General features: G+C 37.4%; 1 protein-coding gene across 3 annotated transcripts in view; it reads right to left on the reverse strand.

Moving 5' to 3' along the window:
* Window positions 1-1486: 1486 nt before the first annotated feature.
* ATF1 (activating transcription factor 1) overlaps window positions 1487-14462 on the reverse strand; it is a 36870-nt gene continuing 23894 nt past the window's right edge. For all 3 annotated transcript variants that reach the window (XM_056798244.1, XM_056798245.1, XM_056798243.1), the window contains 4 exons: window positions 11465-11595; window positions 9782-9964; window positions 9534-9693; window positions 1487-3006 (listed from right to left, as the gene is read on the reverse strand). In XM_056798244.1, coding sequence (XP_056654222.1) covers window positions 2862-3006; window positions 9534-9693; window positions 9782-9964; window positions 11465-11595 — 619 coding nt within the window. In that variant the 3' untranslated portion in view covers window positions 1487-2861. The remainder of the gene's footprint in view (window positions 3007-9533; window positions 9694-9781; window positions 9965-11464; window positions 11596-14462) is intronic.

Below are 14462 nucleotides of genomic sequence, written 5' to 3' on the forward strand. Positions count from 1 at the left end.
CTACCCCTACTCTCCCCTAAGAAAGTTCCTCCAGGGCAAGGAGCGAATTTTCCCTTTTTTTCTCCCCTCCCACCTAGAGCATTGTCTGGTAAAGATGCTGAGAAAAAAGTGTTGAATTAATGGACGATGACAATGAGTTTTTTTCACTGAACTTACATTGGTTCTTGTGATGATGTGTAAACAGCTTCAGACATGAAAGCTATGTTTTTCTAAATGTAAGAAGTTTATCTACAAGATTTTTTTTGTTATCTAACTGGTCAAAAAATATATATTTTTTAACCCTTACCTTCTGTCTTAGAATCAATACTGTTTTGGTTCCAAGGCAGAAGAGTGGTAAGGGCTAAGCAATGGGGGTTAAGTGACTTGCCCAGGGTCACACAGCTGGGAAGTGTCTGAGGCCAGATTTGAACCCAGGACCTGCCTCTGGGCCTGGCTTTCAATCCACTGAGCCACCTAGTCAAAGTTTTGAAGAACTGATAATTAGCACTAACTAAATGAAATCAAGTCCCAAATCCTGGGAAGCAATAGCCCTATAGTCAGCTATTTATAGTAAAAAATATGCAATTCTTTTACTCAAGATTTTCAAAGAGTGAAACACCACCCAGCAAGTAATGCTTGCATAAAGCATTTTGGAGTGACAAATAGTTAAAACATACCTTGCATAAAATACAACCTGCAGGCAGATTTACATAAAATTCATCCTGACCTGAACTCTAATTGCAAAGTAACTTGCTTATTCAGGCCTACTTCAATCACCTATCGTTAGTCCTTGCCTTCAATTTGGTTTAAATTCACACACCACCCAAGTTACTTTAAGGATTTGTGGCCCCAGGTTTTGAGTCGGAAGGCCTGGGTTCAAATGTGGCCCGAGACACTGCCTAGCTGTGACACTTGGCATAAAAAAAGCTCAGTATTTCCTACTCAAAGTGATGAAGTCGTAATAAAAGCCACTCCTCTGAAGAAGTCTTCCCGAGTATCTTAGCACTGAAGGCCAAGAGCAGTTTGCTTTTTCATCTTTCTTCTCATATATTCATTTCACTCCAACCAGATGAATAGTAGCCCATCTGGATCCTTCCTAACTTACCTGCATGACTTCTATGACATGCCATTTCCTACCCCATCCTCCACCTCTGCGTGGCCTGAAATCCTGCCTCCCCCTTCCCTGGGCAGCCCAAAGAGCAACTTGTCTGGGAAGACTCCACGGCAATGAGGAGGTGTATGTCCAACTTTCTGCAAGTCTCACATACCGTGCTGGCTCCTGACATGCACTGAAATCTGTTTCTCATGAGCTGCATCTCTTCTTCTTGTACTATAGACACTCCCAGAAGACAAGGCATTCGTTTTTTTATTCTACCGAGAATAACAGGCACATTTCAGTATCTGATAATTAACTCTGTTGAAACCATCAGCAGCAAGAAACTGGTTGTCATTCATGTTTCAAATCTTTTCTTCTAAGTTGTCTATATTTTACATCCAACAGTCTTGATGATCTCAAATGCCTTTTAATTTTTACAGGAATAAGACAAAATGATACATATTGTATTAAGAGCTGACAATATTTTTATAGGTAAGCTTGAAAATGAGTAGTTTGATTACAAAAGTACTGATGTACTAACAGCATATTTGGATTTCAGATAATTATACAGAAATGCACATAATTCAAATACTTGCAGTTCAGGAAACCTTACCCCCCCCCCCATGAAAATATAAAAATGGTAATCTGAGACACAAAATATCTATTTTTTTTTTACTAAAAACTGTATAAACAGATAAAATAAGCATAAAAACACAACTTTAGAATTTGAGATTAACTATATAAAAATAGTCACTTTTTCTTACAAAGGTACCATTCATCACTTCACAAAATATTTTCTACATGAATAATTGTTTTTAAATTGTGTTATTTTTTAAATCGATATGCCCTACATTAGAGTTTGATTAGAAAAACCCTCTTGAAAAAATACTTTGGTATGTATCTTGAGCTGATTTTTTAAAATCCTCTAAAATAATTTTAGGGGCTTGTAAACATCTTTCTATTAAAGCACAGTAGAAAAAGCAATGCATATCAGCTGCATATAGAATCAGGACATGATTTTATTATGATCCATTCAGAGAAAGTTACCATACCCCAAAAGCAAAATCAATACTATTTTTTTTAAGTTTCAAATGTTTATATTTTTCTTTCCACTCTACTAAAATATTTCTATAAAATGATTGGAATACTTTAAAAGTTTCATTTTCAGGTTGTGTGGCTTGGACATCTTGAAGGACAAAACCTGAAAAGCAATTATGCCCTGGTTTTTTGCTAAACCTCTTTGCAAAGAAAACATTTTTTTAAAAGATAATTTTAAAGACTTGAGCAAAGTACACATAATTTTATACACTTTACAAAATATTAGCTTTTTTTTAAATGTGCAGTTTAGAATATTGGCAAACATATTTACATAAACAATAGAAAAGGGGCAAATTTCAGAACCCAGTAAGTAATGAAAATCTATACCAATAAAATGTAAATTTAAAAAACAAAAACCCCATCAACCTTCCATTAATGAATCATCTCAGTTGAAAATTTTGCTGACAATTATTACTATCTGGGGAATTCAAATTGTCGAAAATTCATGGTCAGGTACCATTGTTACTGTTAATTCTAATAGAGGTTCCAGTTGTGCCAGGAGTTGCTTGAAGTCCACTTATTTCCATTAGGTACAATCGCCAGTATCTTGTAAATAAAATCTTTAGTCTTTATCTTGCAACTCACTCCTAGTTTCAAAAGTTTCATTTTTGACCTTTTAGTTTATAAAACTCCATATAAAAAGAAAATCCATTAATCTTTAGATAAGTCCATAAAATTTATCTTCTTTTTAGACATTTTTATGGGAGTAGAGATCTTTTAATGTTTTTAATTCTTCTATTAAGGTTTTGTTTTGATTTTCCAAAACTGCAACTCGATTTTCCAGACACTTAACATATTCTTTTTTCTTTCTCCGGCATTCTCGAGCAGCTTCTCTATAATTAAGCATAAAAACAATCAATTAAAATTAATTTCATGGGCACTATTACAGACAATAAGATGGCCCTATATTAGAGAACGGGGATGCTTTAATGATCCCAATCCTCTCCATTAAAGGCCCTTTTTAATTTTTTATTCACCACCACCCCCAGTTACATGTAAAATGTTTCCAACATTTTTCAAAGATTATTGAATCTTGAACTTTCTCCTTCCCACCCTAACCCTCCACAAGCAATCTCATATAGATTTTACAAATGAAATCATGTAAAACCTTTCACCATATTAATCCTTTTATGGAAACTCAAATATAAAAAAGTTTACTTTGGTCTGTATTCAGACTCAGTTGTTCTTCTCTGAAGTAGATGGAATTTCTTATGATGAATCCCCTGGGTTAGGTATGGGGTCATTGTAGTGCTGTTATTCAGTTGTTCACTATAAAGTGATCCTGTCACTGTATAATGTCCTACTGGTTCTGCTTATTTCACTCTTCTTCAGTTTTTGTAAGTTTTTCCAGGTTTTTCTGATCTGTTCCTATTTGACATTTCTTAAAACACAACAGTATTCCAGTACAACCAGACACTATCACTTACTTGGCCATTCCCCAATGGATATCCCCTCACTTTCCAAATCTTTGCCCCCCTAAAAAAAGCTGCTTTAAATATTTTTGTACATATAGATGGAAGGTAAGGATTTTTTTTTTAAATAGTGATTTAGAGAACTTTTACATGACTATAGAGAACTTTAATAACTGCTTGTTCATCTCTTTTGATCATTTACCAAGTAGGAAGTGACTTGTTTGTATTCTTATATATTCAAGCCACTTTTCTATGTAGGAGAAATGAGGACTTTATTAGACTTGTAAAAAATTTCTGCTCCATTATGACTACTATTACTTTCCATCCAGTTCACCCCCATTTAGTTTCTGACCTCCACACTCCCCCAATTTGCCCTCTTTTCTATCAGTCCACCCCCTTCTCTTAGCCCTTCCCCTCCTATCTTCCTGCAGGGTGTTGTAAGGGGTATTGACACTTATTGGTATTGATATTAGCTAATTAGATGATCAGCTATCACTGATGTGGACAGGCTCTTGAGTTTGACCGCTGAGAAAAAAATGGCTGCTCAAGTAGTTGAAGAAAACTCCTGGTCAGGCTAGTTCTATAAAAACTATTTATTATAACTATTAAAATTTGTATAAAAGGGAAAGTAAAAGGAAAATAAGTATTGATATGAAATATTCCCTACAACTAATGAATTGTAACCTATACCCCCAAAATCTTTCTCGCAAAAGAAGCCTTCTTCATCACCAAATGGCAATCCTCCTTAATCTATACTATCTAACTAAAATATGAATTCTAACTTACTAATCCTATTTCCAAAAAATTATGACTTTAATGTTTCTAGAGACCTGCCAACTTCCTTTCCCTTCAGCCAAAGATCAAATTCTGCCTGTCCGTGTAACAAGCTGTTCTGCCAGCAGCTGCCCTCTGGTGCCACCAGAGGCATTCCGAAGAACTACTCAGCACCTCTCCTGTGCTCCGAACAGACACCTTTCAAACGCCTTCAAAATCAAGATGTTCCAAATCTTGCACAACTTCTTCAAGGCTGATCAGAGGGAAGCCAGGAACAACCACCCTCCAATTCTGTTCCAGAAGTGCTGTGTTTTCTCAACTGACACTCCCAAAGCACACTGCAAAATTCTCTTCCTTTGACAACCCTAGCAAGTCTCAAATCGCTTCTATAAACCTCACAGCTGAAGACAATCTATTCTTAATTAAGCTAATTACATTACATTGCAATTATCATTACAAGGGTAAGAGAGATGTCACTATCCAATTGATTGTTCTTCCCTCATTGAGCCAATTCTGATGAATGAGGTTCCCATGCTCCCCATCTTCCCACTGTGAAAGCTTTCATGCTTCTTTTATATACCATTTACCCCATTCTGCTTATCCCTTCCCACTCCTCCCAATGCATTCCTGACTTTCCTATGCCTTCATTTATTTTTTATATCAGCCCTTCATACCCTTGCCCTCTATCTGTGTATAATCCCTCTAACTGCCCTAATAGGGACAAAATTCTTTGCTATCACAAGAATCATCCCCATGTAGGGAGGTATACAATATAACCTGACTGAATGTCTTTTGATTTCTTTTTAAAGTTTTTTTTAGATACACGAGTCTTGTATTTGAGAGTCAAATTTCCCATTCGGCTCTGGCCTTTTTATCAAGAATGTTTGAAAGTCCTCTATTTCACTGAACGCCCATTTTCCCCCTGCAGAATTATGCTCAGTTTGGTTGGCTGATTCTTGTTTGAAGTCCTCACTTCTTTGTCCCCTGGAATACCATATTCTGGGCCCTCTAATCGGTTAAGGTAGAAGCTGCTAAGTCTTGTGTTATCTTGACTGGGACGCCAGAATATTTGATTTGTTTCTTTTCACTGCTTGCAATATTTTCTCCTTTACCCGAGTTTTGGAATTTGGCTATAATGTTCCTGAGAGGTAACCTTTTGGGATATCTTTCAGGAGGCAATCAGTAGATTCCTTCCATTTCTATTTTAATCCTCTGGTTTTAGAAAGGCAGTTTTCCATGATGATTTCTTTTTTTTTTTAACCCTTACCTTCCCTCTTGGAATCAATACTGTGTATTGGCTCCAAGGCAGAAGAGCAGTAAGGGCTAGGCAATGGGGGTCAAGTGACTTGCCCAGGGTCACACAGCTGGGAAGTGTCTTGAGGTCATATTTGAACTTAGCACCTCCCGTCTCTAGGCCTGGCTCTCAATCCACTGAACTACTCAGATGCCCCTTCTTTCCATGATGATTTCTTGAAAGATGTCAAAGCTTTTTTCTGATCATGGCTTTCGGGTAGTGTAATAATTTTGTTTTTGTTTCTTTTTCCAAAGGGCCGATCTTGTCTTTCAAGATTTTCTCTTCCTTGCATTTTTTACCTCTTTTTCCTTTGGTCAATTCTGTTTTTCAGGGAGTTCTCTTCTTTGGATTTTTGTGCCTCCTTTACCAAGTTGTTGACCCCCACCCCCATAATCACTCTCAGTTCTTTTCCCAATTTTTATTCTACCTCTCTTATTTGATTAAAAAAATTCTTTTCGACTCCCTCCTTTTGGGCTTGAGAGAAATTAATATTTCTGTTGTAGGTTTTGGATACAGCAATATTGGCTTTGTTGTCATCTGAGTTTGAGTCTACCCTGTCACCAGTATTGAGTTTTTTGTTGTTTGCACGTTTTCTTGCATTCTTTAATTTCTTTTAACTTAAAAGACTGTTAAAATTGGGCTGTGATGAAGAGAGCACTCTTCCAAGTTTCAGGTTTTTTGTGCAGTTGCCTTCAGAGATAACTTTGGGGATCTGCTTTCAGTTCTCCCAAGGTGGTATGATGTAAGAAGCTCTGGTCTGTGAGTAACCCCAAGTACTTTTTTTATTCCTTGGACCTATGACCAGGGTCCCCTGCAGCTACAAGTGATCCCATAAGCTAATGTTCCCCCTCACCCTGCAACTGCGCCCAGGACTGTGATCTGGGTCTGCTTATGGGTAATGCAGCAAGAGTCTTGCACGTATAGCCAGCAAAGGGACCTGTAATCAACCTCCTTCTAAGCAACTATTCAATCCCCTGACCCCCCACCCCCTACCATCTGTGGCTGAGAATTCTGGAGGCCTTGGCTGCTAGTTCAGTTGCACCCTAGGCCACTGTCTGGGTGTGCTATGCTCCACCTCTATCCCAGTGTACTAGATTCCTTGTGCTGGCTGGCTAAGTTATTTTGGGCTGAAAATTTTCTTTACAATGTCTTTTTGTGGGTTATGTTACTCCAGAATTCGTTTTGAGATGTTATATTTATTCCTTTTTGGAGTCATTTAGTAGAAACCTTCTCTGCCACATTGGCTCTGCTGCCCTTAGTACTGTTCCCATTTTTAAAAAAATCAACATTCTTTCATTGTTTTTAATATGGCTGCAAGTCTTGTAATAATCACATTCTCCAAAGAATTAAAGTTGTAGGTTACCCAAAGAGAAATGGAAGGGCACAAGTTAGGCTTGAGTTGGCTGTAAATCATCATTAAGTCCACGAGAAACAAGGAACTGCAGAAGAAGATGGCACAGAGGATATCATCAGAAAATGTATGGAGAAGAGGAGAGGAGCTGGCCATGTAGTGAAGCCTGTAGAGGGCCCTCTACTCCACGGGATACTATGAAATGTCAAGGGTAAACAAATAGAATTCAGCCTGCCAGACTCACCTCATTGGCTTTTGACAAAGTTGCTTGGCTAATAGAGCATGAGAATGCCATAGGCAGAATATATGTGGATTTTAATGAAGCTTTTAGAATAGAACTGAAGAATGTTAATTGATCTATGTCAACCTGAGGAATCTTCCCATGTTCTTTAGTATATTACACTGAATTGTTTAAAGGTTGCCAATGAAATGTGCAAATGACCCAAAGTTTAGTGGGGTAGCCAATAGCTGTCCCTTTCAATGACGCAGACAGTGCCTCTGCATGCCTGTGCAACCCATCCTATCCTGGGTGACTTTTGTCTGTATGTTACTTCACTATAGGGCACATGGTTACAGCAGAGAGCCTGTCCAGTGGACTTCATTAGTCTACTGTGAATAAACCGATCAACAAAACAAAATTATTCTCTCTCCTATGTGCTAGGTGATTGGCCTACCATCTCGTTTTATGATTACACATTTTCCTGAAGACTTACACTATTTCTCCTTTAAAAATTTTCACCTGTAATATTTTTCAAGCCTGTTCATGCCAACCAAGTTCTTTGTCTATGCTGAACCCAACCCATTATAGAAGCACTAAATAACTTCACATTGTTTCTGACAAAACATATACTATTTCAGTAACCTCTGCTAACTGATTAAAAGGGAAAAAAAGACAGTATGGGAAACAAAGAAATATAGCATATTATATATGGTAGATTGCAAAATGTAGAAATAATCAGTTCTTGACTTCAACAGTAACTAAATTAGAAACGGGCCTATAGACAATGAAACAAAGTTGGTATGAAATTTCACTCAAATTTCTAATAAAGAGTCTCTCAAAGAGTGATCTGTGGACCTCTCGAGTCCTGTGAAGTCAAATCTGTTTTCATAATAACACAGATATTTTTTACTTTTTAAAATACCCCTCCCTTTTCCAACTACATATATATGGGTAAGAAAAACTGTCTTTCATACTTCAACTAAAACATATTGTATATTGAAAATAGATGCTGATATGAGAATCCAGCTTCTTTCTATCAAATCAGATATTTTAGAGATTTGCAAAAATATGTAGAATAATTTTACTATTCTCATTTATTTTGGAGAAAAATGTAATTTTCATTAAAATGTTATTTATGTTAATGTCATAATAGGCTTATTTTTGTTACTTGACAATGTTGGTGGAATGTTTATTGTTAGAAGAAAACCTCAAAGATGCTTCCTAAGGTTAATTGTATAATAGGATTAATGAGGTTTGGATTATTTTCATTAATAGGGGACATTGATATAAAGTGGGGATGTCCTAGTAGGGCAAAAAAAGATGATGCATGGGCTGTAAATAGCAGTGAGAGAGGTGGCAATTAGTGTTAGAGCTCATGTATTTGTGTTTGATGTGTTTAGAACTGCAATGATTGAGTCTTTTGAATAGAAACCTATTAATGCTAGGCTTCCTGTTATGAGAGCAGATGATCTCATTGGTAGTGTATTAAATAGGCCTCCTATTTTTCAAATGTCTTATTCATCATTAAGATGATGGATAATGGAGCCAGAGCATAGGAATAATATTGCTTTGAAGAAGGCATGTGTGTAGATGTGGGGTTGGTTGAGTCCAATTGTCACAATTATTAAGCCTAGCTGGCTTGATGTTGAGAATGTTAAACATCTTTTTGTGTAATTGCACAAATGCCTGTAAATAATGTCGTGATTGCCCCTAAACATAGAGCAATTGTTAAGATTATTTATATATATATATAGGGTAAAATCAAAATGCCTGCTACCACTAATAGTGCTTGAATGAAGGAGGGCTGATGTGGGGGTTGGTCCTTCTATTGCTGAAGGAAGTCATGGATGAAGGCCAAATTGGGCTGATTTTCCAGCTGCAACAATGATTAGGCCAAGAAGTGCGATTGTATATATATTAGTAAAGAAAATATGTTTTGGTCCCACGAATTATTATTTAACACAAGTCAGGCTACTGCAAGTATAAACCCAATATCACCAATACAATTATATAGGACTGCTTGGAGGGCTGCAGTGTTGGCGTCTGTCCGTCCACATCATCATCCACCATCTCATCCAATGAATAATTGGAGTAAGTTGTTGGCTGTTACTAGGATAATTATTGTGGTCAGGAAAGTGATGAGATATTTGAAAAATTAGAAAATGTTACTTTAAACATTGATAGATATAACATGTATTAACAAAAGCTCTGTAGAATCCTCAATAACCGTTAAAATGCAAAAAGTTTTGAGAAGTGTTGCTTGACTATACAGCAACAATGCCAATCAGATATCCTTCCATAGCACTTACCTATTTTTCATCAATCTTATCTCTCTTTTTAACTGTGGATCATCTGTTTTGGTTGTCTGAGATGTTAAGGTTACTGGAGAAGTCATCACTACTGTCTGTGGAAGGTTAGTATTTGCTGGTGTGGTGCGAATCTGATAAGTCTGCATATCTCCTGATGCAGCTGCATAGGAAGAAGAGAGAACATGAAAGGATATTGGGAACTATTTGGCGGTAGTTCTGTGGGAAGCATATGTAATAAGTATACTTACTCTGTACAACCACTTGGTTGCTAGGCACGAGTATCTGTTGTCCATCAGATGTCTGTGCATACTGAAGAATTGTTGTTCCTTGTTGAGTATTGCCGGCATTTGTCATTGTTAACGTCTGCAGCCCCTGTACTCCATCTGTGCTTGGACTGGCCAATTGTAATGTTCCATTTGGGGCAATGGCGACTTTAATGAGGGGAAGAAGTTAAAATAAGTAGTTTAATTTTTTAATAGTTAAGATACAGTAAAACTTCACTAACTCCTGATCCTAATATTTCATAATTCCTATAGGTTTGTGTCAAGTCTGTAATTTTTATAGTATTATAATGAAAAATGATTAACAAGGTTAAGCCCAAGATGTTTTCAAGCATTTTCAAACAAAAACTTAACAGCATTATTTCCACATAGATGATATGCTAATTACAAATGGGTCTTATCTAGTTACTAGAGAAGGTCTAGAAAGCTCTCTACTAATAAGGTTTAATAACTAGAGCCTAAGTGTGAGCCCCAGGGAGCTCTCCTTTGATGAATGCTTAATTTCTTTACTGTGTATGTAAAACCTGCTTTCCAAATTTGAGCTAGAAAAATAAAAGCTACTTTCATTTTCTATAAAAGAACTTATACATAGAATACAGGTTGTTCTATACTAATTTAAAGGACAAACATTAAATATTCTTGATTACTTTCTCAGTTTTGAAATAAAAAGCCTGAAGGTCTCACAAAGTATATTATGAGAAATTTAACATGCTATCTTTTTACCACTGTGTTTTTGAATCCCTTCCCTCTCCTCTTCAATCCAGCACCTCAAGCATTTCTATGTAGCTCTCAAAGAACTGGTAGGCACAAGCACCCTCTTGCTCTTTACATATATGTGTGTACATCACAGTTTGTGTCCATCAGTGGACATAAAAATCAGATGGGCCAATGCCGGACCTAATAAGAATTAATAACCAACTAGAGATTATTTCCAATCAAATGATTTGTTTTTATTAATTGCTATTAGTATATAAAGAAGACCCACTACAAATAAATTATTCGCCTTGGAAACAAATACAAAAACTAATTACTTTGCTACATCCAATATCACCCAATTTGCTATGCAAAGAAAATTTTATTTGGGGGGAAAAAGTAATTATTAAATAAACTTAAACAAATAACAATCATATAATTCCCTCACACTAACTTACAGAAGGGTATTATCAAATGTGATATACGCATTTACTTTATCTTTCTATACTTCTAAATCTGCATTGATCATACTTTTCCCTGCAAATTTCCCTCTAGTCAGTGCTTAACTGGATTTTTATTCCCTTAGAACTTCCCAAAGCAATGGACGTTGCACATAGCAAATACATGTTTGTAATCCTCATGACAAAATTCTAAGATGCAGACTGGTTAATAACTTGTCCAAAATCAAATGAAAATTTGACTGAAATAATGCAAGTTCCATAAGGAGTCCGTTACAAAAAGGGTTCCAACCCAGGCCAATAATCCATTTTTATAGGTTCATTTCATTCATATCACCACATTCTAATCCAGATAATGGCTTTTGGTGGCATCAAAGGCCTCAGATATAATTGGCTTTAATTAGGTTAAGAGTGTATGAAAAGCCCAACCCCAAATAAAAGTGCATCCTTCCTCTCAAATAAAAAAGGTCAAATCTAGACAGCTACTTCAGATACATACTGTATTGTCCAGTGCTAGTCTGGTAGATAGGAGTTGGGACAGACATAGATGTGACTGTTGAAACTCCAGGACTTTCTCCGTCTCCCTTCCTATCTCTAGTATCTTCTGAAGAAAGATCTTTCAAGATTTTTCTGTGGAAAAAAAAATAGAATTCCTTTCACTAATCATTGAGAAATTGGCTTATTATAAGTCTTTACCTTATTTTGTTTTATTTATCCTTACCTTATTTTATTTTTCCAAAGCTCACTAACTCCTCACACAATTTTTTAGTACACACTGGCACCTGAATAACATGCTACATGCCAAATATCCCAGATAAATCCGTAAAATTTTTAACTGAAATCCATCTGAAGATCAAAGACACGAAATAAGCTTCTTTGAATTAAAGACAGAAAACCAAGAAGTTGGATAAAAGCCAAGACCATGAATGAACAAAAAGGATTAATTAAGCATTTACTTCATAGCACTAAGTGCTAGAGATATACAAACATAAGCTACTTGTGGAAGAACTCCCTATTTAATAAGAACTTTTGGGAAAACAGTTCAGCAGAGATTACATTCAGAACAACAAATGACACCATATACTACGATAAGCTTAGCCAGATCCATGACCCGAATATAACACGGACATACCATAAAAAAATGTAGACAAGATCAAGTAGCTTGGTAACTATGGCCAGGGAAAAATTCTTAAGCAAATGAGATAGAGATCTTAAAACTTAAAATATATTAATGTCAACTCCATTAATTTGAAAAGCTTTTACATAAATAAATTAGTGCAGGCAGGGTATATAGGGAACTGGGATTTTTCGTGCACTGAGTATTGCTGATGACTCTAATATCCAAATATAGAGGGATTGACACAAATGTAATAGACTACGGGTCATTCTCAATGGATATATAGTAAAGGACATGAACAAATGGTTCTCAAAAGAACTGCAAACTATTAACCTCATGAAACATCAATGAAGCACTTATTACTATGTGGCAGGCCCTGTGGATATAAAGACAAAAATGAAAGTCTTTGCCCTTGAGGAACATACAGTCTTTGGGGAAGATACTATGCATAGGAAGTCACATACAAAACAGATACATGGTAACTGGGGGAGAAGCACTAGGAGCTCTAAGGATCTGGAAAAGTTTCACAGTTGAGCTTTGAAGAAAACGAGGGACTTCAAAAAGTAGATCTGAGGAAAAAGGACATTCCAATGTGTGAATTTAGCATAAATTTGTACCTCTCTTTCCTTTTAAAAATTTTGAAAATTCATTTTGGTCTCCCCCTCCCCCTTTGACTGGGTTAGGAACAAGGCACGCATGCGTACTATGAGAGGACGCCACAGGCCTCACAGCTCCGAGTCCCAGAAGAAGCTCGCCTCTCATCCCACAGGACTCGTGGTGTCCAGAAGACTGGCCTCTGACCTGGGCTTAGGTCAAGTCTGTCCACTCCTGGAGACCCAGAAAGTGACATCCCAGGGCTATAAGTTTTGTATCAAGGAAATTTGTGTGCTTGACTAGGAAGCAGCAGGAGTGCCCAGGACAGGCGCTGAGGTTAAGCTTGGTGACTGCCAGGTGGTTATGTGCCTTTTCTCTCTCTAAACCGCTTTGACTATCTAATAAATAATTATAAACTAACAGCCATGGGGGAAAGCCAGAGCAAAGGTACAGGATGAGAGATCTAGAATAGAGACTAGTTAGCTCAGCCCCAGAGTGTATGAAGCGGGCTGGAGAGTCAGTCAATAAACATTTATTAAAGAACCTATTAAGTGCCAGGCATTGGCTAAATGCTAGGGCTACAAAGAAAGGCCAAAGACAAGAGGTAAAATGGAAAAGCTGATAAGGGCCTAAAAAAAGCTGAAAAGGGCAGCTAGGGAATGCTGAAGCCCAAAGGAGTAGAGACACATGGGAAATGATGTGTTTGCCCTGGGCACTTTCCTCAAATAGTGGATCTGGGAATGGCTCACCACTGTCCATCCCCACTAGGGGGAAGCAAGGAGAGGCTCCAGGGGCAGAGCTACCAAGAAATGTGAGTTTCAGGAAGTTAGAGAAACTGAGGTTTGTGAAGATGGGATTAACTCTCCCCTGCCTACTTTTAGATTTAATCACCAGAAGCTATTTACACGCCTATTTTACGCTTAAATGGGGGGAGGTCCACAACCCATGTGCTAAAGTGGGTGACAACTCAGAAACAACTGACTGCCCTCTGGACAGTCCTAAGTCCTAAATTCTAAAACTGTGATTCATCCATGTAAAGTGGAAGAAAGGCACAGGAAGTAACACAAAGAAGGGTCTTTAAAAGTAGTTGCAACTTCCTGTGACCACCTCTTTTCTCCTTTGAACTTGGCCTTGGAGCAGGTCTGGCTTGGGATCTCAGACTGCTTCTGGTAAGACTGCTCTTGAATCTTCTCTTTGGACTACCACGTGGGTGAGTGAAAAGGGCTGACTCCTTTCCTGGTTTCTGAAGGGACTATCGAGGCCCCGTAGCTGGAACCCTTGTTTTAATGACCACCGGCCTCTCCGACCCATGGTCCTCTGGTGGGGAGTTAACAAGCCCTGCCTGGTTTGAACTGGGCTGGAGTAATTATCTAGTGTAATAGGATAGATACCTTCTCTACCCTCTTTCTCATTTCTCTACTTTCCCTCTTTCCCTCTATTTTATAAATAAATACTGCTAAAAAGTCTTTTGACTTGAGAGATATCAATTTCGGCTACCACATTTCTCTTATATTAGTCCAATCTTAATTTTTAACCCCTTTACAGGTTGGAGATAAGTAGTGAAGAACTTTAATACACTAAGTTTTTTGTTTTGTTTTGATAAAAACCCTTCCTTCTTAGAATCAACACCATGTATTGGATCTAAGGCAGAAGAGCAGTAAGGGCTAGGCAATGGGGGTTAAGTGACTTGTCCAGGCTCACATAGCTAGGAAGTATCTGAGGCTAGATTTAAACCCAGGATGTCCTGTCTCCAATGCCTGGTGCTCTATCTACTGAGAGACTTAAG

This window comes from Monodelphis domestica, chromosome 5 (assembly GCF_027887165.1).
Source record: "Monodelphis domestica isolate mMonDom1 chromosome 5, mMonDom1.pri, whole genome shotgun sequence".
Classification (NCBI taxonomy): domain Eukaryota; kingdom Metazoa; phylum Chordata; class Mammalia; order Didelphimorphia; family Didelphidae; genus Monodelphis; species Monodelphis domestica.